Raw genomic sequence first — 24,051 nt, forward strand, 5'->3', positions numbered from 1 at the left:
CAGTAATTCAGCCTTTGAGATGAGCTTGTGCTAATGCCACCACTCATTTTTTTTTTCATCAAGGGATGCCACACCATTTCAAACACTTCTGAATGCGCAATAACAGGGACCAGTAGCTCGTCACTGCGCAAACTGATGGCTACAGAGGACAACTTTTCACTCAGTGTGCTTTACTTGTTGCGCACTGTCTGCCACACGTACCGCTCAACACCGCTCTACTGACTACAAAGACTTTTTTTGCGTCATGACGCAGACAAGTGGTGGACTACGTTCCAGATGGGTCGGTCGGCATAGCTACTCATCTAGCCACCATAGCATCACAAATTGATGCAGCACGCCACACGATGGTGCCATCTGCTTTACATCCACATTGCCCACGATTGTGCTTCATGCGCATCCCGAAAGAGAGAAAGAGAGAGAGAGGCTAAAGGCATAGCAGGGTGGTGGCGGCCACCTTTTCTACAATTTCCCTCTTTCTCAGCAAGTGCGAAAACTATGCCAAAAATGTGCCACGGAAGCAGTCCCCCAACAGCGGACAACCCATTTTGTAGATGATGACGTTGACAAAGCTCAAAGCTAGGTATGTCGCTTGAGACGAAGCTGTAAATTTTCCAGAACTCAAAGAAGTATGAGCTCACACAGTTGACAATATGGACGATTCTGAAAAACAGGAGTGCCTCAATTATGAAGGCTGGAACCAGTGGCCATGCTTATCAACGGAAAAGGTGGACTTTGTTTACCAATGCAAAACCCCCATAATAGACAAACTAACACCATGGAAGCCTTTGACATTATTGAGCTCTGGGAGCATGTTGCTACTGAAGGTGAAACAGGTAGCACATAGATGGAAGAGTTTCTGAGTGCAGATAGTGCTGCCTTATTCTGCGAAGGGATCTCTGATGAGGTGATCAATGTTGCAACAGACGACCTTGTGCAACAGAGGTAACGACAGCAGCACCAGTGATGACGAGATGGTTCACAATGGCCCATCTTCGACCTCGGCCCTGATGTTCACACAAAGTGCGCTTTCGTCGATCGAGTCGTGCACGCCAAAAGTTTGCCACCAGTGTTTGCGCAGCAGCTGAATGTATTGCACAGTGCGGTTGTAAACCTGAAACTGCAGCAAAAGCAGGTGACCATTTCTGACTATTTCAGCGCGCTAATGCTTGACACATTATTTAGAGCTATTAATAAACATTGTGTTCTTTGTGACCCACTTTCTACATCTATTCTTTACTGCAAATGACAAATTTGGGTTCAGAGCTACAGGGGTATGTCTAGCAGAATTTTTTTTTGGCAGTCCAGATATAGCGTGGATCGCTTATAACAATCGAATTTTTCATTCTTTTTGATATTTCTATAAGTTGACTGTGCTGTACTGTGCTGTTAATGGTTCACGTAAGAAATGGGTGAGAGCTTTGTCAAACTGCCCAATGGCAGATTCTTTTTCCCCTTGTGTTCTCATCAGCACACGAGGTGAACAATTACAGTTGTGGCTAACTTACTGTGTTACAGAGGTAAAAAATTACAGTTGTGGCTAACTTACTGTGTTACAGTCTCAAGTCTACAGTCGTTTTCTCATTTGTTGCGCGCAGTTTCTCCATCGTTGCACATTTCTTCTTTGCCTGCCCCAGATTCGAGACCCATGTGACCGCCGAGGAGACCGCAGTCTGCACCCGCCTTGCCCACTGGGTGGTCCGGGCCCACCACCGGTCCCTGGCCCTGTCGGCCTTTCCTCTAGTCTGCCTCTGCTACCAGGCACGTGTGAGTCGGCAGCGCAACCGGGGGCTGTCGCAACCTCGGGTCATGCTTCATGATCTGGCTGATGAGGTGCTTTGGCTGCGGGAACTGGTTCAGCGCCTGGGTGCTCTGGTCCACCTCAAAGGTTGGTGCTCTGGGCGTCGCGAGAGGGGATTCAGCCGAGTGCCTGTGCTTGTTCAACTGCCATAGAAAGGGTGTGATCAAGAAGAAGAGGAAGCTGGTTGTTGGTGCCGAGCAAAACCAACACATAGCAAAGCCAAGAAAATTAACTTCACTAGTGTTTGCCGTTGGACTAGATGCCAAGAAAAGCATAGTGGAAGTGAACACTTCTTACAATGACAGCTGTTGGGGGCTCACTTCCCTGGTCGTTTTGATGTGCACCATTGTGCACTGATGTCTATCGCTGGAATTCTTTGTGAGAAAGCTACAAAGAAAAAAGAAAGAGAAAAGTTCTCATTGTGTCACGAGGATTTGAACTTACGACCAACAGAGTGGCGGTGGGGGGGAGGTATTCTGTAAGTGTCCACCTAGTGGACTGTTCATTTCAGCTCCTGCTGAAGTGCTGATTGGCTGGACTGGGATACAAGCGAGGACAAAGCAGGTGCTACCAAGCCCACCTCCTTCTCTTTCGTACTGCTCCAACCAATCAGCAGCAGCTGAAATGGACAGTCCACTAGATAGGCACTTACGGAATACCCCATGAGGATTCTACCGCTAAGCCACTCTGGCCATGCTACAGCAGTGCAGAATGCCCATCCTGGAGAACACGATAGCACCAGCAGCTGCTACGCTTGGCTAACACCTGCTCAGCATCTGCGTACTAGACAGAGCTGGCATCCATGCCTTCTTCATGTTCTAGTATGCCGCCTTCCCAGTTGTGGAGGTAGTCCTTAAGTTTTCTTCTACATCTAATGGTAATAGGTAATTTAGCATGACTGCTCTCTCTTCATTCGTCTTCTTCCAGCACTCGACTTCTTGTCACGTCATGGTGGTGCTGATGTTGTCTTGTTTTCTTCAAGGACAGCGTGAGGCTTGTTAATGGAGTAGCTGAAATACTGAGCAGCGGGTGAACTGATCCAAGACTGTGACTTTTTTACCAAAGCGGCCATTTGCGATCAACATCAACTCGGCCGTGCGACGTCTGTAGTAATGAGCCCTAAGGCATAGTGCACATTAAACTTCCTTCAGGTTAGAGTCCAACCCACATCTTGCTCCTTCGCATCATGTATGCAATGCTTTGCCAAGGCAGTGGCGGCCATCCTCCAGTTCACTTTCTTGAGTACTTGCGCACATGTACGAGATATGGCCCCAGGACTGTTAGCCACTGCCACTTGTGTGGCCATGGCAGCAGACGTGGAACATCCTTTTGTTGTGTTGTGAATTTTGGCTTGGATCCTTTGTGGTTTTCAATTCTATAGGTTGCCTACCAACGTCGTGCATGCTGATAGCACTAGTCTTTTCGTGTGTGTAAACCTGATGAACTCTTGCAGTTTGTCTGGGTCCACTTCAGCCTCCTTCAGCCTCATATCGCGACACCAGCCTGCGATATTTTCACGTGGTGGTGTCGTTGAAGAACACAGTAGCAATACTGTGAACGACAAAACGAACTTTTATTGGGCAAACCTGTGCCCACAAAACAGGCTACACATATATAGCACAACGATAGCGGCGAACACGGTCGGCGATCGTCGAAAATCTGATCAATGGGTCAAGCGCATCGGCTTTTATAGATCGGTCGTCGAATGTTCCAGGTTAACCGCTGGGACTCGTGTGTCTTCCACAAAGTTCTACACTATTCGCGTTGCGCATAGATGCAATCAGATTACACAAGTTGCGGTGAAAGACAGTGGACGGAACCATCAATAACATTCCAGAAACTTCTTTTACATGCAGGCGCGTCCTGCGCTGTGCGATAACATTTGTTAGGCGGCGAAACGTGGTCGCCCGATAAAGTTAAGTACACGTGTCATTACCCCCCTCTTAAAAAGCATCGACCTGATGCTGCAAACGAAAGTAATAAAGAAAAGCACTCGTAGCAAAGAAAGCAACAAATATAAGGAAGTTCGTCAGCGTCCATAAAAGGGTTTAAGGTGCACCACATGGACAACTTCAGATCGTGCGCGGCGCCGCTGTGAATGCGAAATGCCGTCTGGCACGACCTCATAGTCCAGAGCACCAATACGTCGGATGACCTTGTAGGGTCCGAAAAGCGTCGGAGTAGTTTCTCACTTAGTCCTCGTCGTCATATCGGGGTTCATACCCAAACACGGTCGCCGGGCTGGTACTCGACGAAGCGTCGTCGGAGGTTGTAGTGTCGGCTGTCGGTCTTCTGCTAGTTCTTGATCCACAGGCGGGCAAGCTGTCGGGCTTCTTCGGTGCGCTGGAGATAGGTAGTGATGTCAAGATTCTCCTCGTCAGTGACGTGCGGCAGCATGGCGTCGAGCGTCGTCGTCGAGTTCCTGCCTTAAACCAACTTGAACGGCGTGATCTGTGTTGTTTCTTGCGCCGCCGTGTTGTAAGCAAAGGTTACATATGGCAGGACCGGGTCCCACGTCTTGTGCTCAACGTCGACGTACATCGCTAGCATGTCGGTGAGGGTCTTGTTCAGGCGCTCCGTGAGAGCATTCATCTGCGGATGGTAGGCAGTTGTCCTCCTGTGACTTGTCTGGCTGTATTGCAGAATGGCTTGCATGAGCTCTGCTGTAAAAGCCGTTCCTCTGTCGGTGATGAGGACTTCTGGAGCACCATGTCGCAGCAGGATGTTCTCGATGAAAAATTTCGCCACTTCGGCTGCGCTGCCTTTCGGTAGAGCTTTAGTTTCAGCGAAGCGGGTGAGATAGTCCGTCACCACGACAATCCACTTATTTCCGGAAGTTGATGTCGGAAATGGTCCAAACAAGTCCATCCCGATCTGCTGAAAAGGTCGGTAAGGAGGCTTGATCGGCTGTAGTAGTCCCGCTGGCCTTGTCGATGGTGTCTTGCGTCGCTGACAGTCTCGGCACGTCTTGACATAACGGGCGACGTCGACTGTTAGGCGCGGCCAGTAATACCTTTCTTGTATCCTAGATAGCATCCAGGAAAAGCCGAGGTGCCCGGTGGTCGGATCGTCATATAGGGCGCGCAGTACTTCTGGATGCAGCGCCGACGGAACAACAAGAAGGTAGTTGGCGCGGACTGGTGAGAAGTTCTTCTTCACGAGTAGATTGTTGTCAAGCGTGAAGGAAGATAATCCACGCTTAAATGTCCTGGGGACAACGCTGGTGTGCCCTTATAAATATTTGACGAGGCCGTTTAGCTCCGGGTCTGCCCGTTGCTGTTCAGTGAAGTCTTCCGCGCTTATCATTCCAAGGAATGCGTCGTCATTCTCGTCATCTTGCGGCGGCGGGTCAATGGGGGCGCGTGATAGGCAATCGGCATCGGAGTGTTTTCGTCCAGACTTGTAGGTTATAGTGATGTCGTATTCTTGTAGTCTGAGGCTCCACTGCGCCAGTTGTCCTGATCCTCTATATTCGCTAGCCAACACAATGCGTGATGGTCGCTGACCACTTTGAATGGCCTGCCATAAAGATAAGGCCGAAATTTAGCTGTAGCCCAAACGATGGCGAGGCATTCCTTTTTGGTCGTAGAATAGTTGCCTTCCGCTTTTGACAGCGACCGGCTAGCATAAGCTATCACCTGTTCGACTCCGTTTCTCCTCTGGACTAGAATGGCACCGAGACCTAGGCTACTGGTGTCAGTATGGATTTCTGTATCGGCGTACTCGTCGAAGTGCGCAAGTACCAGCGCCGACTGCATGCGTCGTTTGAGTTCGTCAATTGCGTCGGACTGAGGCGTTTCCCACTTGAATTCAACATCGCATTTAGTTAGACGTGTCAACGGCTCAGCGATGTGTGAAAAGTCCTTGACAAAGCACCTGTAGTAGGCACACATGCCAAGGAATCTACGCACTGCCTTTTTGTCTATGGGTTGCAGGAACTGTGTGATGGCAGCTGTCTTTTGCGGGTCTTGGCGGACACCAGATTTGCTGATTATGTGGCCTAGGAACAGAAGCTCATCGTAAGCGAAGCGGCACTTTTTCGGCTTCAGAGTGAGCCCTGATGACTTGATGGCCTCTAGTACTGTCACAAGCCGCCTCAGGTTATCATTGAAATTTCTGGCGAAGACGACGACATCATCCAAGTAAACAAGACAGGTCTGCCACTTCAATCCTGCTAAAACCGTGTCCATCACGTGCTGGAACGTTGCAGGCGCGAAGCACAGTCCGAATGGCATAACCTTGAACTCGTAGAGGCCGTCTGGGGTGGTGAAGGCCATCTTTTCGCGATCTCTTTCGTCGACTTCTATTTGCCAATAGCCAGACTTGAGGTCAATCGACGAGAAGTATTTAGCGTTGCAGAGTCAATCCAATCTATCGTCTTTCCGTGGGGGGGGGGTATATGTCCTTCTTCGGTGATCTTGTTCAGACGACGATAATCGACGCATAAGCGTAGGGTTCCGTCCTTTTTTTTCACCAAGACTACAGGAGATGCCCACGGGCTTTTGAACGGCTGGATGATGTCGTTCCGCAGCATTTCGTCGACTTGGTGCCTTATAGCTTCACATTCTTGCGTCGAAACTCGGTATGGGCTCTGGCGGAGAAGTCGAGTGCACTCTTCGGTTATTATGCAATGCTTTGCGACTGGGGTTCGCCGAAAAGCACTCTTTGTATCGTCGAAGTAGACTTCTGAGCTGTTGTTGCTTAATCGTGGGGAGACTTGGATTTATGTCGAAGTCTGGCTCAGGAACTACAGTCGTCGGGGTAGATGTGGCAGAATCCGAGAGGACAAATGCATTGCTGTTTTCCAGAATTTCCTCGATGTATGTGATCGTCGTGCCCTTGTTGATGTGCTTGAACTCCTGGCTGAAGTTTGTCAGCAACACTTTCGTGTTTCCTCCGTTCAGTCGAGCGATCCCTCTTGCGACGCAAATTTCACGGTCGAGCAGTAGACGTTGGTCGCCTTCGATGACGCCTTCTACGTCCGCGGGTGTTTCGGTGCCGACCGAAATAACAATGCTTGAGCGAGGCGGGATGCTCACTTGATCTTCGAGCACACTCAAGGCGCGGTGACTAGGAAGGCTCTTCGGCGGTATCGCATGATCTTCCGACAATTTTTATTGACTTCGACTTCAGGTCGATGACTGCGCCGTGTTGGTTGAGGAAGTCCATGCCGAGAATGACGTCTCATGAACACTGTTGGAGGATAACGAAGGTGACAGGGTAAGTCCGGTCGTGAATGGTAATTCTTGCCGTGCACATTCCAGTCGGCGTTATAAGGTGTCCTCCAGCGGTCTCAATTTGAGGGCCTTCCCACGTAGTCTTAACTTCCTTCAACTGGGCGGCGATGTGTCCACTCATGACGGAGTAATCAGCCCCTGTGTTGACCAAGTCGGTGACTGCGTACCCGTCGAGAAGCACGTCGAGGTCGGTGGTTCTTTGTCTTGCATTACAGTTCGGTCTTGGCGTCGGATGACGACTGCGTCGCGTTGACCTGTGGCTGGTATGTGACGTCGTCAGGTCGTCTTTCGTCGTCGCATTCTTTGCTTCCAGACTTCGTCGGGACGGCGGCGTGTTGTTATGTCGTCGAGGTAGTTTCTTCGTCGTCTTCATCGGCGGCGGAGGATCTTCGTCAGTTTGACTGCACCTCCATTGGTAGCTGATTTTAGTTTTCCGGATATGGGCTCGCTGACCGGCCCCGGGCTGGGCCAGTGTGTGGTTGGCGCTGTGGCGACAGGTAGCGGCCTGGTGATGGCAAACACGACGGTCGTCGAGAGCTCCACTGAGTAGTGGTGAGGTAGTCAGCGATATCGCGAGGGTGTTCACCTTGCTACGGGCGCGGAGCGTTGACGGCGGTCGAATTGCCGGTTTCGCATCTCGAGTGTCTTCTCGATGCTGGTGGCCTCACGAAGAAACTCGTCGATGGTCTTCGGTGCGCTTCGTATCAGTCCCGCAAAAAGTTCCTCCTTCACACCACGCATGAGTAGGCGGACTTTCTTCTCCTCGGGCATTTCAGGGTCGGCTTGGCGGAATAGATGGCTCATTTCCTCCGTGAAGATTGCGATTGTCTCATTAGGTACCTGCACCTGGGTTTCTAATAGTGCTCGGGCTCGTTATTGGCGTACGACGCTTGCGAATGTCTGCAGGAAGGCGCTTCAGAACAGGTCCCAGGTCGTTAAGGTGGCTTCTCTGTTCTCGAACCACGTCCTGGCGGCGTCCTCCAATGCAAAATAGACATGTCGCAGCTTGTCGTTGCTTTCCCAGCTGTTAAACGTAGCCACCCTCTCATACGTTTCCAGCCAGCTTTCCGGGTCCTCAAATGTGGAACCGCGGAATGTCGGTGGTTCCCTGGGGTTGGGGGTGGGGGGGGGCTGAAGAATTATTTGGGCCGCTGTGGCTGCCATTGGGGATGTCTTCTTGGTCGTTTCTGGACGATCTTCTTGGACTATCTTCTTGGTCATATCTGGTAGAAGACCGTGTTCCGGGGGCAGCTGCTGTAGCCGGCGGCTTGCTCGGTGTTCTTGGACGACGTTGATGAGGGTAATGACACGTGTACTTAACTTTATTGAGCGACCACGTTTTGCCGCCTAACAAATGTTATCGCACAGCGCAGGACGCGCCTGCATGTAAAAGAAGTTTCTGGAATGTTATCGATGGTTCTGTCCACTATCTTTCACTGCAACTTGTGTAATCTGATTGCATCTATGCGTGACGCGAATAGTGTAGAACTTTGTGGAAGACACGCGGGTCCCAGCGGTTAATCTGGAACATTCGACGACCGATCCATAAACGCCGACGCGCTTGACCCGCTGATCAGATTTTCGCCGATCGCCGACCGTGTTTGCCACTATCGTTGTGCTATATGTGTAGCATGTTTTGTGGGCACAGGGTCGCCTGATAAAAGTTAAGTACACGTGTCATTATCACACCTTTCAACTGTAGTGTGAGCTTAGGGGCAGGAAGCTAGCCTTGGATGCATGAATAAAGCCTCTGATGCAACATAGCATCAAGCCCCTTTGGTCCCCTTATTCCTCTTGTTCAGGTTTGTTACAAAATGACACAAGGCTCCATAAGTGCTTGATGAGCCACTGCAACCAACTATGTAGTGGATTCACATAGGAATGCTGCCCCGTCCAGTGACTGAGCTCAGCAACTTTATGCAGCAACTGTCTCCTTCTACAGGGAATTTGAAATGATCGAATCAGCCTGGTGATTTTTTGTTCTCTGTTACACTTTCTTTTACTCTATGCAAAAGTGGAGTTCCTTAGTGCTGCTGCTACATCTGGTTTTCCAGGAGGAAACAGCAACCAGACAAACCCAGTGACTTGGCTTCGTCGCGAGGTCCGTCTGCACTCGAACGTGTTCCGGCTCACGCCAGAAGGCACCATCGAATTAGCACCGGCTGACACAAAGGCAATGCTTCCAGTGGGAGCTGAAGCCAGTGCCGAGCCGACCGGTGCTTTGCTGCGGATAGAGGCCGACACGGTGAAGACAGCCGTGCCCGAGATGATGCTCTATCACTATGGGAACCAGGCGCTCCAAGTGGTGGCACCAGTGTGCATGGCGTCTCTCGCACTTCTGGCCACCCCCCCTCCTAGGTCACAAGGTAAGGCATCCCCTTCATTCTTTGCAGCCTTATTGAGGTCCTATGAAGCAAATAATGCATGACACCACCAAATTACACCTACACCAAATTAGTATGCCAGCTTTGGTAACAACTCAGTTCGTGTAAGAAGGTCTGGAAACTATCTTTTAGTGATAGAATGTATGTCGAATAGAATCGTGCTTTTTTTTCCTCTAAAGCTGTTTGCTCCACTGCAGCCATCTGATGTCTGTGTAAATGCATCTGCAGCCATGGGCTCAGTGCAGCAGTCACATAATATTTTCGAACCCTCCATGTAAACCCAAGGCTAGTCTTGTGACAGGTTGCCCGAAGCTACGAAAATACACCATTGCACGCCTACAAATGGTGTTTGGAATGAGGGGCCATCGCACAGTGTTCCACAAAGATGATGGCCGTGAAGAATGGTCATGCCACGCACTTGCTTTTGTTGACGATGTGGTGGTTAGTCAGCTTTCTGTGGGTGGTGCGACCGCTGTGAATAGATCTTCATTGATTCGGTATGAAACTCTAACCTTCAGACACCCACTGCACAACTCCAATTAGGCCTAACGGACTAGGCGATGTGGCCGTGACGAAAATTTGGCGCCGGCCAATGTGATAATAGGTCGCAAACCGTTGCAGAAAGCCTGTTGCTAATATGTTTCTTTGAATGGTTTGTCAGTGATCAGTTGGGAGACCCCGTGCATTGGTTTGATTGATGGCTGTTGAAGCTGCATTCGGGTCCACGTTCGCTAGCCGACAACTACTGCGAGTACGCATACCAAGTTCGTCTGTGTGCTTTCATCTAGGTAGAGAGCTGCAAACTGCACGAAGCTGCTTGCGTAAACACTGAACTTGCATATTCTATATGATCAGCGTGCCTTCCAGTAGCTAATCGGCCCAATCTTCACACATGCTTCTGTGCTTTCCACACACATTGTTTTGTTGTTCCCTCTGTTCGTGTAGCGTTTAAGGGGCCCTGAAACACTTTTTAAGTAATCACAGAATCCCATCACTATTAATTTACGTCACCTCGCAAATATTCCACCGCAAAAATGTTTTTTTGCACTCTTCAAGCACAAGCGAAATTAGACGTAGTTATTAGACCGAGGAGCGGCCTTCTCTCTCCCATTTCCACTGGCGTGCTTACAGTTGCACAGGGGAGGTGGTGAGAGAATGCAAGGGAGTAATGCCCTGCTGGCCCTGTCCAAAGGTAGAATGCGAGATGGCTCATGGTGGCACCTCATCGCAGCCGTGGCATCTACGCTGCGCTTTTCATCACAGAGGCCATGCACAGCAGACGTAGCAACACACGGCTGTTGTGTTTAGACCGGCACTGCAAAGATGAAATGGTTTTGCTGTCTTTTTGAGATCGCAGTCATATGTATAGGTTTAGTTTATTTAACTAAAATGAGCAATCATTCTATTACTGAGAATGTTCTGGCGGTCATGGAATCAGCCAAAATCTCTTGTGGGTTCAGCTGCTTGCCACGATGTTGCATGACGACATTGCAGAAGCGAGGGCAAGCGGTGTTTCACTGCTTTTGACACAAGATTGTAAATTCCCTGCTGCACGCAGTGCAATAATATTTGGCTCACATGTACACAGGAGCCACGTTAACAGATTGGCAATGTCTTCTTGCTATGTTAAAAAAAGTGTTTCGGGGCCCCTTTAATCGTTTTCATCGGTTTGGTTGACCTGGTCGAACCTTATACCAATAGAGATCATGCACTGTGGGAACACTGTGCGCGTCAGAGCACCGACCATGGCTGGATTGGATTGGACAAACTTTAGTAAAGGTCTTGCAGGATGGACGTCAGCGCGCAGTCCACTTCCAGATGCGGAACGCTTCATCTGGCCTGGCCGTCTTGATGCTTGTGGGGGTCGGCCCGGGCACCCGACGGTTGGAAGGGGGCCGCGTGTGGGGGTGGAGTGGGCGCGGGGTGTTGTGGTGAGACCGGCTTACCTGCGGCAATGGCAAGTGTTACGACCTTCTCGAGATAATGTTAAATTGTGCCCAACCGATCATGGCTGGCTCATTCAATGATTATACCGAATATTCGAAAAAGTAAATATTCGAAAATCAAACACCAAATATTTGATTCACAAAACAAATTATTCGAACGTTCACTATTTCATTTGAAATTGAGTAATCGAGTGTATGTCTTAAATGGAGTGTTCAGACACTCCTAGTAGAAACTAGATGCTTCCAGTGGATCTTTAACTTTTGAGCTTTTAAGCCTGAGCTGTATTCATTCTGCCAGTTAGTACCAATCTTGACAATAATTAGTTTTGTTCATTCACACCGCATTTTACAGCAAAGCTGTTAGTGTGACCAAAAGCGCTAAAAACTTTGTACACCAGTTTTCACTGTTTTCTGAAAAAAACTAGATCACTTGCAAAGTTTGTATTTTGAGGAAATGTGGCAAACATGCGGGGTGATAAGCAGGCAAATTTTGAAATGTGGGGATTTATTTCGAGATAAACGAAATTTGCTAAACCTTCATTCTCTGCCTATGTAGAGGTGTTATATGAAATGCTTACAATGTTCCCTTGAGAGGACAAAAGATGACAGTGATTTCATTTTTAGAGAGAACATGGACCACGCCATGAGCGATGTGTACTGAAAGCTTGGAGTGTGTAGGTTTGTTGCGTACTCTGGAAATAATTACTGCAATTTTTGCAAGCTTTCTCACAATCTTCATGTGTTATATGATGCAAACTAAACAAGGCTGTTTCTTTATACAGCGTAGAGCACTTATAGCGTAACTGCTTAATAGTGCAGAACCTTCCAGGCTCCTGTTTATCCTGTCACAGAACTTCACATATAAACATACAATTTATAGTGCAGTCCGCCGTTATTGCGAGTAAGCGGGCACACAAACTTGGCAGGCGTTTGCAGTAGTTGCCGCAGCTGATCGCTCCAGAAACCAAACACTGTTTCAAACATGCTGTGTGTGCGTTATCACATGCTCAATCTCTATGTAATTGCCTACAGCTACGAACAAATGAATGGCGAGCTTCCCGTGATGGCATGCCGCCCGCTGCCCCTGCCGGCTAGACCTAACCCGCGGGCCTCTTCGGGAGTCGGTGATTAAAGTTGTGGTTTGGTGGAGAATCAATCAAACGTACCGCAGTGGCTGTATGGCACTTAGGTACTGTAGAAACCCCCTTGACAACAAAAGTGAGCGCAAAGGTGGCACGGGCAACACTCGAATTGCAGCAACTTGGTTCACGGTCCTCATGTTTTCGACGTCGCGCGCACGCGAGTCAGTCCAAGAAATGGAACGAGACACTGTACGACATCCAAAATTTCGGTCGCCGTTCTACGTTAGTTCTGTGAAGTTGATGATTGAGCCGGTGAAAATTTTGAATAATCGAGCAGGCCTCAAAATTTAGTTGGCAACTTACTTTCCTCTATGTAGTTTAAAAAAATTTATTTTTGTGTTGCTTTAGGTTTATTGGATTCAGCCAAGTTTCTCTGTGCCTTCTGCACCTAGTAACAGTGCGTCTGCACCAAGGCCTTTGATTCCCCGAGGTGCAGCGGTGTGCCCTGCACCCCCATGCCTGATCGAAGGGGGTGCAAAGTAAGGTGCCGCCACGGTGCAGTGCGCCCTTGATCCTTGCAGTGAACGGGTGCAGCCCGGCACACTATAACTGGCACCACCTGCACCTTTATCCTTTTTGGTACCGCGCATCTTTTCTGAATCGAACAAACGTTTTAGTCTGCTTCACGCAAATGCCATGGGTCCTCAGCAATAACCTTTCAACGTTTGTAAATTTAGAGGGATGCAAACATCCAGGTCGCACGCTTTATTTATTTATTTATTTATTATACATACTTTCAAGGCCCTAAGAAACTACAGAAAGGAGTGGTACATACAAAGCAATGTAATATGCAGACAATGGTATGCAGGCAACGTTAAGCGATAGCGTGGTAGACTGCTGTCTTGAATGAAGTTACATCTGTGATCTGAATGATGGAAGCAGGAAGGTGGTTCCAGTCGACACTTGTGCGGGGTAAAAAAGAATCATGATACTTGTTCGTTCGGGAGGATGGGACGGCAACTTTATATCTGTGGTCTGAACGGGATGAAGTGTAGGAAGGTGGGGTGATAAGTTGATTCTTGAGCACCTGGTTTGAGTGATAAACCTTGTGAAATAGGCAAAGACGAGCACATTTGCGGCGTAAAGAAAGATCTGGCAGATTCAGGGTTATTTTCATACATGTAACACTGGAATGGCGGGAATAGTTAGATAAAATAAAGCGAGCTGCTCGATTTTGAATTGCTTCAAGCGTTACGGTTAGTGATGCTTGATTGTTATCCCAAATGGCAGATGCGTATTCAAGTTTTGAGCGAACTAGGGTTTTGTAGAGCGTTAGTTTTACCGAAGTAGGAACGGTAGAAAAGTTACGACGAAGATATCCTAACATACGATTAGTATTAGCAGTAATATAATTAGTATGCAAATTCCATGAAAGATCATTAGTTATGTGGAGGCCAAGATATTTGTGAGCGTTAACGGATGCTAATGAAGTGTCATTCAGTACATATCGACACTGATTGCTATTGCTGGTTTTACGTGATATGCGCATTGATTTACACTTGTTAGCGTTAAGTTTCATGAGCCATTTTTTAGACCAGAGTGATATATTGTGAAGATCTCCTTGCAGTTTATCTGAATCATCAGGGTTAGTAATCTTTCGGTATATTACGCAATCATCTGCGAACAAATTAATTGATGATGACTTTACACAGTTAGGGAGATCATTAATATAAATCAAGAAGAGTAGAGGCCCCAAGACGGAGCCTTGTGGCACTCCGGATGTAACTGTTAACAATGCAGATGAAGAGTTATTGGTTGTGACATACTGAGTTCGATTAGAAAGAAACTGTTTAATCCAAGACAACACATTTGGGTCAATATTAAGCTGATTAAGTTTATGGATAAGTAGGTTATGACATACGGTATCGAAAGCTTTGGCAAAATCTAAAAAAAATACAGTCAATATCGAATCCTTGATCTAAGGCGGCAAACAAATCGTTAGTGAAGCAAGGAAGTTGAGTATCACATGAAAAGGTTTTTCTAAAACCGTGTTGAGATGGATGGAAGAACGAGTTGCTTTCCAGGATATCGATGAGGTGAGAATAGATTACGTGTTCTAAGAGTTTGCATGGAATGCTGGTTAATGAGATGGGTCGGTAGTTCTCGGGACATAATGCGTTACCTGATTTATGGACTGGAACCACCCTCGCCGTTTTCCAGTCTGAAGGAAGCGATGAGCACTGTACTGACTGAGTATACAGTTTAGATAGAATAATAGATGAAAATAATGCAGTACATTTTAACATTTTTGAATTAATAAGATCAGGACCTGCAGAAGCTGAGATCTTTTGATTATCAATCAAATGGTTAATACCAACCCAATCAAATAATATGGGATGCATAGCACAGAACAAGGAATCAGGAATATTTGGTAAATCGGCAAAGTTATCATCACAAAAGAATGAGGTAAACACTTCATTTAACACAGTGCAACACTCGTTTTCGTCAACATCACTGCCATCTACATGAACTAAATGAATGGAGTCAGCTTTCTTGTCGCCAACAATACTCCAGAATTTATGTGGGTTAGTTAGTAAGAGGGATGGCAATGTGACATTAAAATAGTTTTTTTTGGCATTGCTAACCGCATAAACGTACTCGACTTCTGCACGATGGTAAGCATCCCAGCGATCGGCAAAATTGGTTTCTCTGGCACGACGGAAGATACGTTTCTTTCTGTTGCGAAGTCGCTTAAGGTCATTATTGAACCAAGGTGAGCGTGAGTCATAAGGAATCTGCCTTCGAGGTACAAATCGGTTAATTAAATCGAGCAATTTATTTTTGTAGAGCTGCCAGTTTTATTCGACAGATCGTTCATCGAATTTGATAAGATAGTTGCTGGTAAACGTTTCCAGTTCACTGGTCATTGAGGGTATGTCAGCTCGGTTATAGTCAACAATAATTTTAGATCGTCTCTTGGTAGATACATGCATTTTCAACGTGAAGTTAATAATGGAGTGATCACTTACACCTTGGAGGTAAGTTAGTTTACAAACAAGGTCAGGCACAGTGGTGAAAATAAGGTCCAGGATGTTAGATGACGTAGAAGTTTTACGGGTGGGTTCATGTACTAACTGTGACAAGTTAAAGTCTGAACAGATATTCAGAAATTGTGCGTCCTCGGATGAGCTTTTTGCCAGGGTATGGAAGCCAAAATCACTTCTCCACAAAATATTAGGAAAATTGAAGTCCCCCAGAATAAACAAAGGTGACGTAGGGTACCGAACAGTTAGATTGTTGAGAACATCATGTAAATCATCGCAGAAAGATTTAGGTGCTGTTGGGGGTCTATAGCAAGCGCAAAAAATGCAGTCACGATTATCAATAACAACACGTACGCACACAAGTTCTAAAGCAGACACTACTGGAACATTAGATGAAGAAAGTTGATCATTCACAGCAATTAAAACACCCCCGCCAGCACGAACATCACGGTCGTACCGGTAGATCTTGTAGCTTTTTCCACATTCGAAAATCTCAGCGTTTCTTATTTTTGCCGAAAGCCAGGTTTCTGAAAGTACAACTATGTCAGCTGAGCATGCGTCAATGCGAGATGATAAAGTTGTTCGTTTATTGAGAATACTGCGTGCATTGGTGAAAAAGATTGAAGCACCATTTGGAGATAGGGGAGATAGCTACGCCGATCTGTCATGCGCTGGGTTAGCAGGTGCTTTGCGAGTGGAAGCTGCACGCGCCTCTCCAGTGGATACCAGTTCACAAACAGTGTCAGTGACTGCGCTGTATATGTAGGCTTTATTGTTAATGACTAGTTTATTAAAACGAAGTGAAAAAGGCTGGCCGCTAGACTTGCCGAATTCGAGAAGTTTTTTTCGTGTCAATCGCGTTGCCCTGCAGAAATCTTTGCTAATGGAAACACCTGTACTTTTCAATTTAGATTTCTGTGAGAGAATTCTTTCTTTGGTTTTGAAGGAAGAAAACTTCACGATGATTGGGCGTGTCTTATTTGCAACATAAGCACCCAACCTATGTGCTCTCTCCACCATGCCATCTGTAATACGCAAATTTAAATGGCGTGAGAGAAGCTCACAGATATGCCCTTCCGATTGTGTCCAAGTCTCGGAAACGCCGTCCGGGATGCCAAAAAACAGTAAATTATGTCGCCGTGACCTATCCTCTAGATCATCAAGACGCGAGGCCAACGCAATACTTTCAGACTTAACGGCCTGGGCAACAGAACTACTGATATCTGCTGTAGGTAGCGCTGTTTCAAGACATTCGACAGTAGATTCAAGATTTGCCAATCTGCATGCAAGATCTGCGACTGTATGTGAAAGTTCCTCTTGGTTTTCTTTTAGCTCAGCAAATGCATGCATCACCTCTGAGTGGCGACTGTCGATTTTCGTTGAAAGGGCTCCTATGGCGTCAAGCAATTCTTTGTGCGATTTGCTGGAGTCAGCGTTTAGCGGACCGGGATTTTCTTCTATATCCCCGCAAAGCAGTAAAAGTTTCGCAACAAAAAGGCATTCGCACAGAGTATCGTAAAGCACACTGGGGCACGGGAGCAGCAGCAGGCAAAGATTGTTCGATCGTTTAGAATTAAGAGATGAAGTACCACCAACCTGCACATGAAAAGAAAACAGATTCGTGAGCGACATCATTTTTGCCGCTCTCCCGTGCCCACTCACGTGCTCCCGTGCTTTGATTCTCAGATATGCATGGCTGCTTGATCTACATGTTTTGCATGTGTTCGGCCTTTGCTTTAGTTATAGTATGGTACGGCTTGTATTATGTATATTTGTGACTCCGGTGACTTACGCTATAAGTGGTCTGTGTTTATTTACTTTAACAGGGGGTAGACTAAGAATGATGTGTTGGCGAAGTTAAAAGTGGATGGACTTATTACGGACTTAGCAGTAAATGACATAAGCAAGCAATCCAGAACTTTATGAATGTGTTTTACAAATGGTGTGCAATTTTGCCCGCTACTGCGGGAGAGCTATAAGCACCACCGAGGTCAAATTTTGTGAAATATAGGAGAATATGCTATAGCAGATCTGGATGCGCAGTCAAATCTGTGTAGCTGAAATGCAGCCTTTATAGAGACCTGCTTGGAAGTGCTAAATGCAGGCAAGCTTTAAAGTATATGGTGTAATTTCAAGCACCTGAAATACTTACTGCAGCCGCTTGAAAGAAACAGCTTTTCTGGAAATTGGGCTGCGAGTATGCCAGGTCGCACAAGTCTACTGTCGCTTTCTTGGGTTTGTTTTGCTCTGTGGTAATTGGTCATGCATATCAACTCATTACAACAATAACTGCTTGCATCGGGCACTTGTGCTCATCATTTTGTAGTTTGTATTTGTTTTGCTGTCATTATTGTAAAGAATGTTATTGTGGACATTTGTGTACATGAAAAAAAGAACTATTTGCTGATTTCTTACTCATTGTTTCCATTGAGTGCAAGAAATAAGCCAGACAATTATTTTTATCACTAAGAACGTAATGTGCGAGAAAACTGCAAAAGAAAGAAAGAAAGGAAATTCCATGCACTTTTTCAAGAAAAACTTGGGAGTTAGAAGCAAGGGTGTCCAAGTACTCGAATATCAACAAATTGAATAGAATAGTGACTGTTAAAATAATTTTATTTGTGAATCGAATATCGGCTATAAAATTTCTCGAATACAGTTACCTCGATATTGGCAAAGTTGGTGAAATTGACAATTTGCTTCGCTATGTTGAAATTTAGTTATATCGAAATTCGACCTTTTATGCAATTAAGTACAGTCGGCGATTAATTTTCTTACACAGAAGGGGCTGCAAAATTTGCCGAATTTTTGGCAAACTTGAATGAAAAATTGTAATTTTGTTGAATTTGAGAGTGAGCTAAGAAAGATACAGTTGCATGCCATGTCGACAACATCTTCAATTTGGCGATAAGAAGAGAAGCCAGCCATGCATTCGCATCCACTCCGCCACCATGGCTGATAGTATCACCCGCTGTGGGACAGCGCTGTCACGAAAAGCGCCAGCAGCTGGTAGCGAATGCTTCATCTGCATCACGCCTCAACACATCTCTGAAACTCAAGATTACGTAACCTCCAGTACTAGATGCATGGGAAGACGGCACACATGATGCCATGCCATCTCGGCGCGTCCAACCTTTGCATACGCGGCAGATTATCTCTGAAATAGCACGTGTGAGCTGCGTATGTGCTGGGCCTCACTGACAGCCGTGCGAAGCCACGGCCGTGCTAAAAAAGGAGCCACACGATGCTCGTCACTTCACCATTCTTCTCGGCTGACCATTGCATGCCTTCACTCACACTCAAAGCATACAGCAGGCGCTGCATGTATGATATGACTTTATACGTAACATGATGCTGCTCTGTTTTGATGGCCGCTCTTGGTCGAGCAGCGTGTGATCTGAGAGGTGCAGTTGCCACTTGTAATCCAACCATTTGACCATCTGTGTCCGTGGTAGTTTCCATTTGTTGTCTCAGTATTCCTTCGTGGCGGCAGTGAAATTTCGTTATATTGTAATTGTGTATAGACACAGTTCATTATATTAAGGTTATAAATATGTGGTGTTCTAGGGACAAGAAGTTATAGAAAGGTAAATACTTTGTTCTATAGAGATTTGTGTTATACTGAAGTTTGTTATATCGATGTCTACTTGCATTCGACATATTCGGTGTAGAGACCCGTGCAGTGTCACATGTCGCGTGCGCCGCTGCACCCCTTGTGCTCGATGCTGCCCAAGGGAGTGTGTCACCTTATTTTTGATGCAAAAGGAGGACCGAGTGCGCTGCGGATGGGCCGCCTCTGTTGGTACAAGGTTTGTCCCGATCGACAAGAACAATCCAAATGATAACGCAATGTGGACAGAGGGTGCAGCAACAGAAGCTGCACGTACTTCGTAAAGTACGAGCATGTGCGAAGATTGGGCTGATTAGCCGCTGAAGGGCTCCTAGATTGTGTTGGATGCGCAGCCACAAACTTCATGCTGCTCGTCAATCTAATCCACGCACACGATTTCAGAACCGATCACTGATGAATGTTCACGGCCGCCAATGTTGCAACGCACCGTATGGTGACTTCTCGTTCCCGACGCTGTTAATAGACACACATTGGTCTCTTATTGTAGCTTCGAGCAACCCTCCACTAGACTAGCTGTGGATTTACACGGCGGCCGAGAAAGTGTCATGACCTGTTAGTGGGAATTTGCGAGGACGGCGAATGAACAATGGAAGAGGGAAGGGGGGGGGGGAGCGAGCATTGCATGAACTTTCCATGACCGTTCAGATTTCAGAATCATTGACAGGCTGCAAGTAACACCAAACCTGACAATAAAACAGCACAATGGCACCTGCTTTTACTGTCGGTGCTGCAGCTACGTATGGAGTGGAGAGCAAATTACGTGATGTGGAGTTCTTCCATCTGTCGCACAGATTGGCCTTACAATAACCGACCTGCTGTAAAGTTGGGATAGGCCCTCTGTATTTTGGAAAAAAGAAACTGAAAAGCAAGGCTTTCTATGCAATAAATAAATAAATACTGCAAAACACAAGTGGACTATTATACTGAGAACATGATTGATATACAGTACAACAGAACGTCAGTAATTCATTAGCTTCAGAGGAAAAGAAAACTGCAGCAGATCGAACAAGTTGGAATCTATATGCAGCGAGACTTTGTTGACAAATAAATTTCGTTAGAAAATCCGATATGCAATATTTAATTTGATATTCAAATCTTTTTTTCTTTATTTGATTCGATGTTCGCTTTGAAATTTACTATTCAGTCTTCACACAACCCTAATTTACACAGTACTTGCAACATTATGCTAATTTAGATTATGCGTTACATTGTTAACCAGTGATTATAGTGCGACACATCGGCCTAACTCCGTCACACGAAGTGCATAAAATTGCTGCATCCTCATATTGCCATCGATATTGACACTATCTGATATTGCCCAGGGAAGCTTTTTTATAACAGTGTTGCAAGGGTCCTTCAAGTATTGTTATTTTCATCAATGCTTTGCTTGGCACGCACAATTGTTCACGCAGTTCCTGAAAGGGATAATATAACCTAATAGGTGTCGTGGGAAAGGAGTGCAATAGAGGACAGCAGAGGATTAGGGGGTTCAATGCCAAGGCATGGTATGGCATCAGCTACCGCAACGCAGGTGCAGTTTCAGATTGTGGGGAGAGGCCTTAGCCCTGCAGTGGACACAGATAAGGCTGATGATTATGACATGGTGATGAGAATGATTGTTATAGTGGAAGTGAAATGAGCACAAAGGTTATTTACATATGTGGGCAGTTAGTGCAACATCTTATACTTGATTCTTTTGTGGCTTCCATAACGTGGCAAACAACACCTTTGGGCAGTTGCCCACTTGGTTTACACGGCCCTCTCTGCTTTCAGGTTCCGTGTACGAGAACTTCAAGAAGCTACAGAGCTTGCTCCAGCGAGAGTTTGTTTTTGAGGTGGACAAACTGGAAGAGGTGAGTGGGATCTTTCTGGGCTGTGCACTTGTGCCGTGCTGTCCACTTCCCAGCTTTTCAAAATTTCATTTATTTATCCATTCACATACCTGTGTATTGCCCAAGTTAGCATAGTAGTAGGGGGAGGGGGGAGGAATTGGCTCTTAAAATCCAGTGTGCACCGTACATTGTGCACTATGCACCACACTATGTGCACCGTACAATGAGATGGGGAGAGTGAGAAAAGCATGTGATGAATGTACAGAAGTTGAGCTACTGGGATGTACAAGCGCTATGGGTGAACAACGAGGCTTTCTTTGAAAACCTTAATCAAGCTTAACGTTAAGCAAGCTTAATTGGCTGGTGCATCTGTACCACCTGTGTTTTTTTAGTGAGAACAGATTTCTGTATGATCGTCTGTGACTGGCATCGTTCCGCCTTTCAAGGCACCTTTATGGAAGAGGTGGACATTACTTGTGCGACAAATTTCAATGTCTAGGCAGCTTATTAACACCATTGAATAATTCACTTTTTAATGATCCACTTTAAGGTGCGAGTTGTGGTTGCAATTTGAAGCCGTGCAGTATGTGCAGTCATGGTTCCTTAGCAGAATCCTAAGTATATCCCCACTTTTGAGATGTCCGGCCTTAATGTGTGCTATGAATTATGTGTTTGGGCTAACAGTTTCCCAAAAGCTTGCGCCAAGCAGTTAGGGGGGATCTTAACTGTAAAACCAGTTCACCTTTTAGCAGTTTTTGGAGGCGGGTATCTAGAAAGTGGCTCTGGGCTTAAGATAGTTGCTGAGAAAACACGACTTCCTTACCGTTTGTCTTCAATTTTGCAATAAGAACAAGTGTCCTGAAGGGAATAATTAAGAAGGAAATAATTAATTTTTCTAATTAGCCACCCAGACAATATTTGCCACTGTATTTGCGACTACCTACTACAGTTCTGTCTAACACTTCAAAGTTGGATGCGATAGGTTTGTGCTGCTGACCTCAAGGTCGCAAGTTCGACTTCAGCCATGGTGGCCACATTCCGGTGGAGACGGTATGCAAAAACACTCAAGCACTTGGATTTAGGTGCATGTTAGAGACCTCCAGGTTGTCAAAATTAATCCGAAGTTCCCCCCACTATAGTGTGCCTCACGAGGAGATTGTTGTTTAGGTATGTAGAACCCCAGAATGGTAATCTCAAAAATTTTCGAAGTGGCCAGCTTTTTTTCTCCAGCAATGCAGTCTCGCTGACGAGGCATGGCATCCTCTTCACGTCTGTTGCAGAGCTTCCTGGAAGCAACGTATGCCCTGCAGAGTCTCAATGTGCTTGCCGTCCTCAGGCTAGAGCCGGCTTCTCCGGAGAGCACAAACAGCTTGCATTTCCTCGCTAGTCACATGGCACCATTCCTCGAAGGGCTTCAGGTGAGCAGTTGCCTGAGGTAGTGTGGGCACTGGTTCTCTCTTTCTGAATGAATCAGTGCCCCTTTTTAAAAGTTGATTGACTGATTGAGTGATTGATTGATTGATTGATTGATTGATTGATTGATTGATTGATTCATTCATTCATTCATTCAAATTTATTCTCGTTTAAGTTGCTGCATGCTGCCCAGGAGCATCACAGTAACGGAGACTGCAACAATAACATCTGTATCTTTCCAGAAGGCACAGTACAACCTATATCAAAATGATACAGAGCATAATCCCTAACAGATTTTTCTCGTGGCATTTAATTTGTAAGGAGCGTATAAGGTCTACAAGATGCCTTGAGGTGTGGTAAATAGTATGATGAGTATGATGCAGAAGACGCTACAGAGATTTGTTGTGTATGCTGATGTGCATAAAAAAAAAGAATACGAAAAAAAAAAGGTAACTGGATGTGTAGGCCAAAATAGCAATCCAGAGAATTATGTGAAGTAATGAGGGCAGTGAACGGCCAGGCAGCACAACGGGCGGGCCCGTTGGGAGTGTGTTGAGAGAGGCCTTCATTTTGCATTTTGTGTAAAAGGGGCACTATGTGCAAACACTGAGTCTATGTAGAGTCTCAGATGACCTGTCTAGAGACGTTTAGACATTTGTTTTACGACAAGAACTCACTCATTTGCGAATGCATTGGTGGCCGGAGGGGCTGCAGAGTTCTTCCACAATTTAAGTCGCTCGTGGTGAGTGTTCATTCTTAAGGGTAGCTGTACTGACCATCTTAATTTCATAGGCCATGCTGTGCAATGCACTGCAGCTTACCTTTTAGTGAGAGCTGTGTGTAAAGAGAACACCGAGCACTGACGAGTGGTGTGAACCATAAATGGCTTCTGTTGAAGATGTCAGTGAATTTTGTCAGTCAGGTTTATTGTGTCTATTGGATCACTTTGAAAATGCAATGCAATAAACTATACCTTCTTTGGTTGGCTACAGCACATAAATTACAAATAAAACATGTTGCATCATGCTAGGTTATGCCATGCTTCAAGAGTGGCAACACCAATCCCGTTTCACAATTACATCGTCTTCTCACTTACAAAGGTTCTGTTCTCAACAAAACAACGCTTCAGCCACCTCGGGTCTCTTGTCAGCCATTTTTACCTTGACCTAATGTTTGCATTTATTGCCCCTTAAGCAGGACGATGTTGGGGATGGTAATGATAGACCAGAGGCTACTCACGACGACCATGTTGGCTTGCATTAACGGTGCCGTCCTTCCGATTCCCTGTCCTGCGCAGACGGTGTGCGAGTTCCTGCGCCATCAGCCCAGTGATGTGGTGGAGGTGCCCCTGCCCGAGCTAGTGCGGAAGTGCCAGTGTGCCGCGGAGAAGTCCCTGCGCCAGGGCCGGCTCACGGACTATCGGGTGCTTTCTCTCGACATGCTCAACAACTGCCTCATCTGCCTCTGCAACCTGGGGGCGGCTCACAAGGAGAAGCGGTACGGAGCCCCTTTCCAAGGCGCAAAAGCACAGGCCTGTTGGCATTGTATGGATTTCACAGTAGTGGGAGGGACACGGCACTGATGTGGTTTGTTCGTCTGCTCTCATTTTCGTTGCCTGTACTGAAAGGTGTGAAAGACTCTTGCAGCTAGACCGACGGCTCATTTGCACTTGCATTTTGCACAC

At 46.4% G+C, this 24,051-nt stretch overlaps 1 protein-coding gene across 2 annotated transcripts in view; it reads left to right on the forward strand.

Moving 5' to 3' along the window:
• Gnpat (dihydroxyacetone phosphate acyltransferase) overlaps positions 1-24,051 on the forward strand; it is a 56,113-nt gene that overhangs the window by 18,421 nt on the left and 13,641 nt on the right. For both annotated transcript variants that reach the window (XM_075699091.1, XM_075699093.1), the window contains exons 8-12: positions 1,635-1,885; positions 9,090-9,401; positions 20,896-20,975; positions 22,235-22,372; positions 23,665-23,864. In XM_075699091.1, the coding sequence (XP_075555206.1) occupies positions 1,635-1,885; positions 9,090-9,401; positions 20,896-20,975; positions 22,235-22,372; positions 23,665-23,864 (981 nt within the window). The remainder of the gene's footprint in view (positions 1-1,634; positions 1,886-9,089; positions 9,402-20,895; positions 20,976-22,234; positions 22,373-23,664; positions 23,865-24,051) is intronic.

Source organism: Dermacentor variabilis, chromosome 7, assembly GCF_050947875.1.
Source record: "Dermacentor variabilis isolate Ectoservices chromosome 7, ASM5094787v1, whole genome shotgun sequence".
NCBI classification, from domain to species: domain Eukaryota; kingdom Metazoa; phylum Arthropoda; class Arachnida; order Ixodida; family Ixodidae; genus Dermacentor; species Dermacentor variabilis.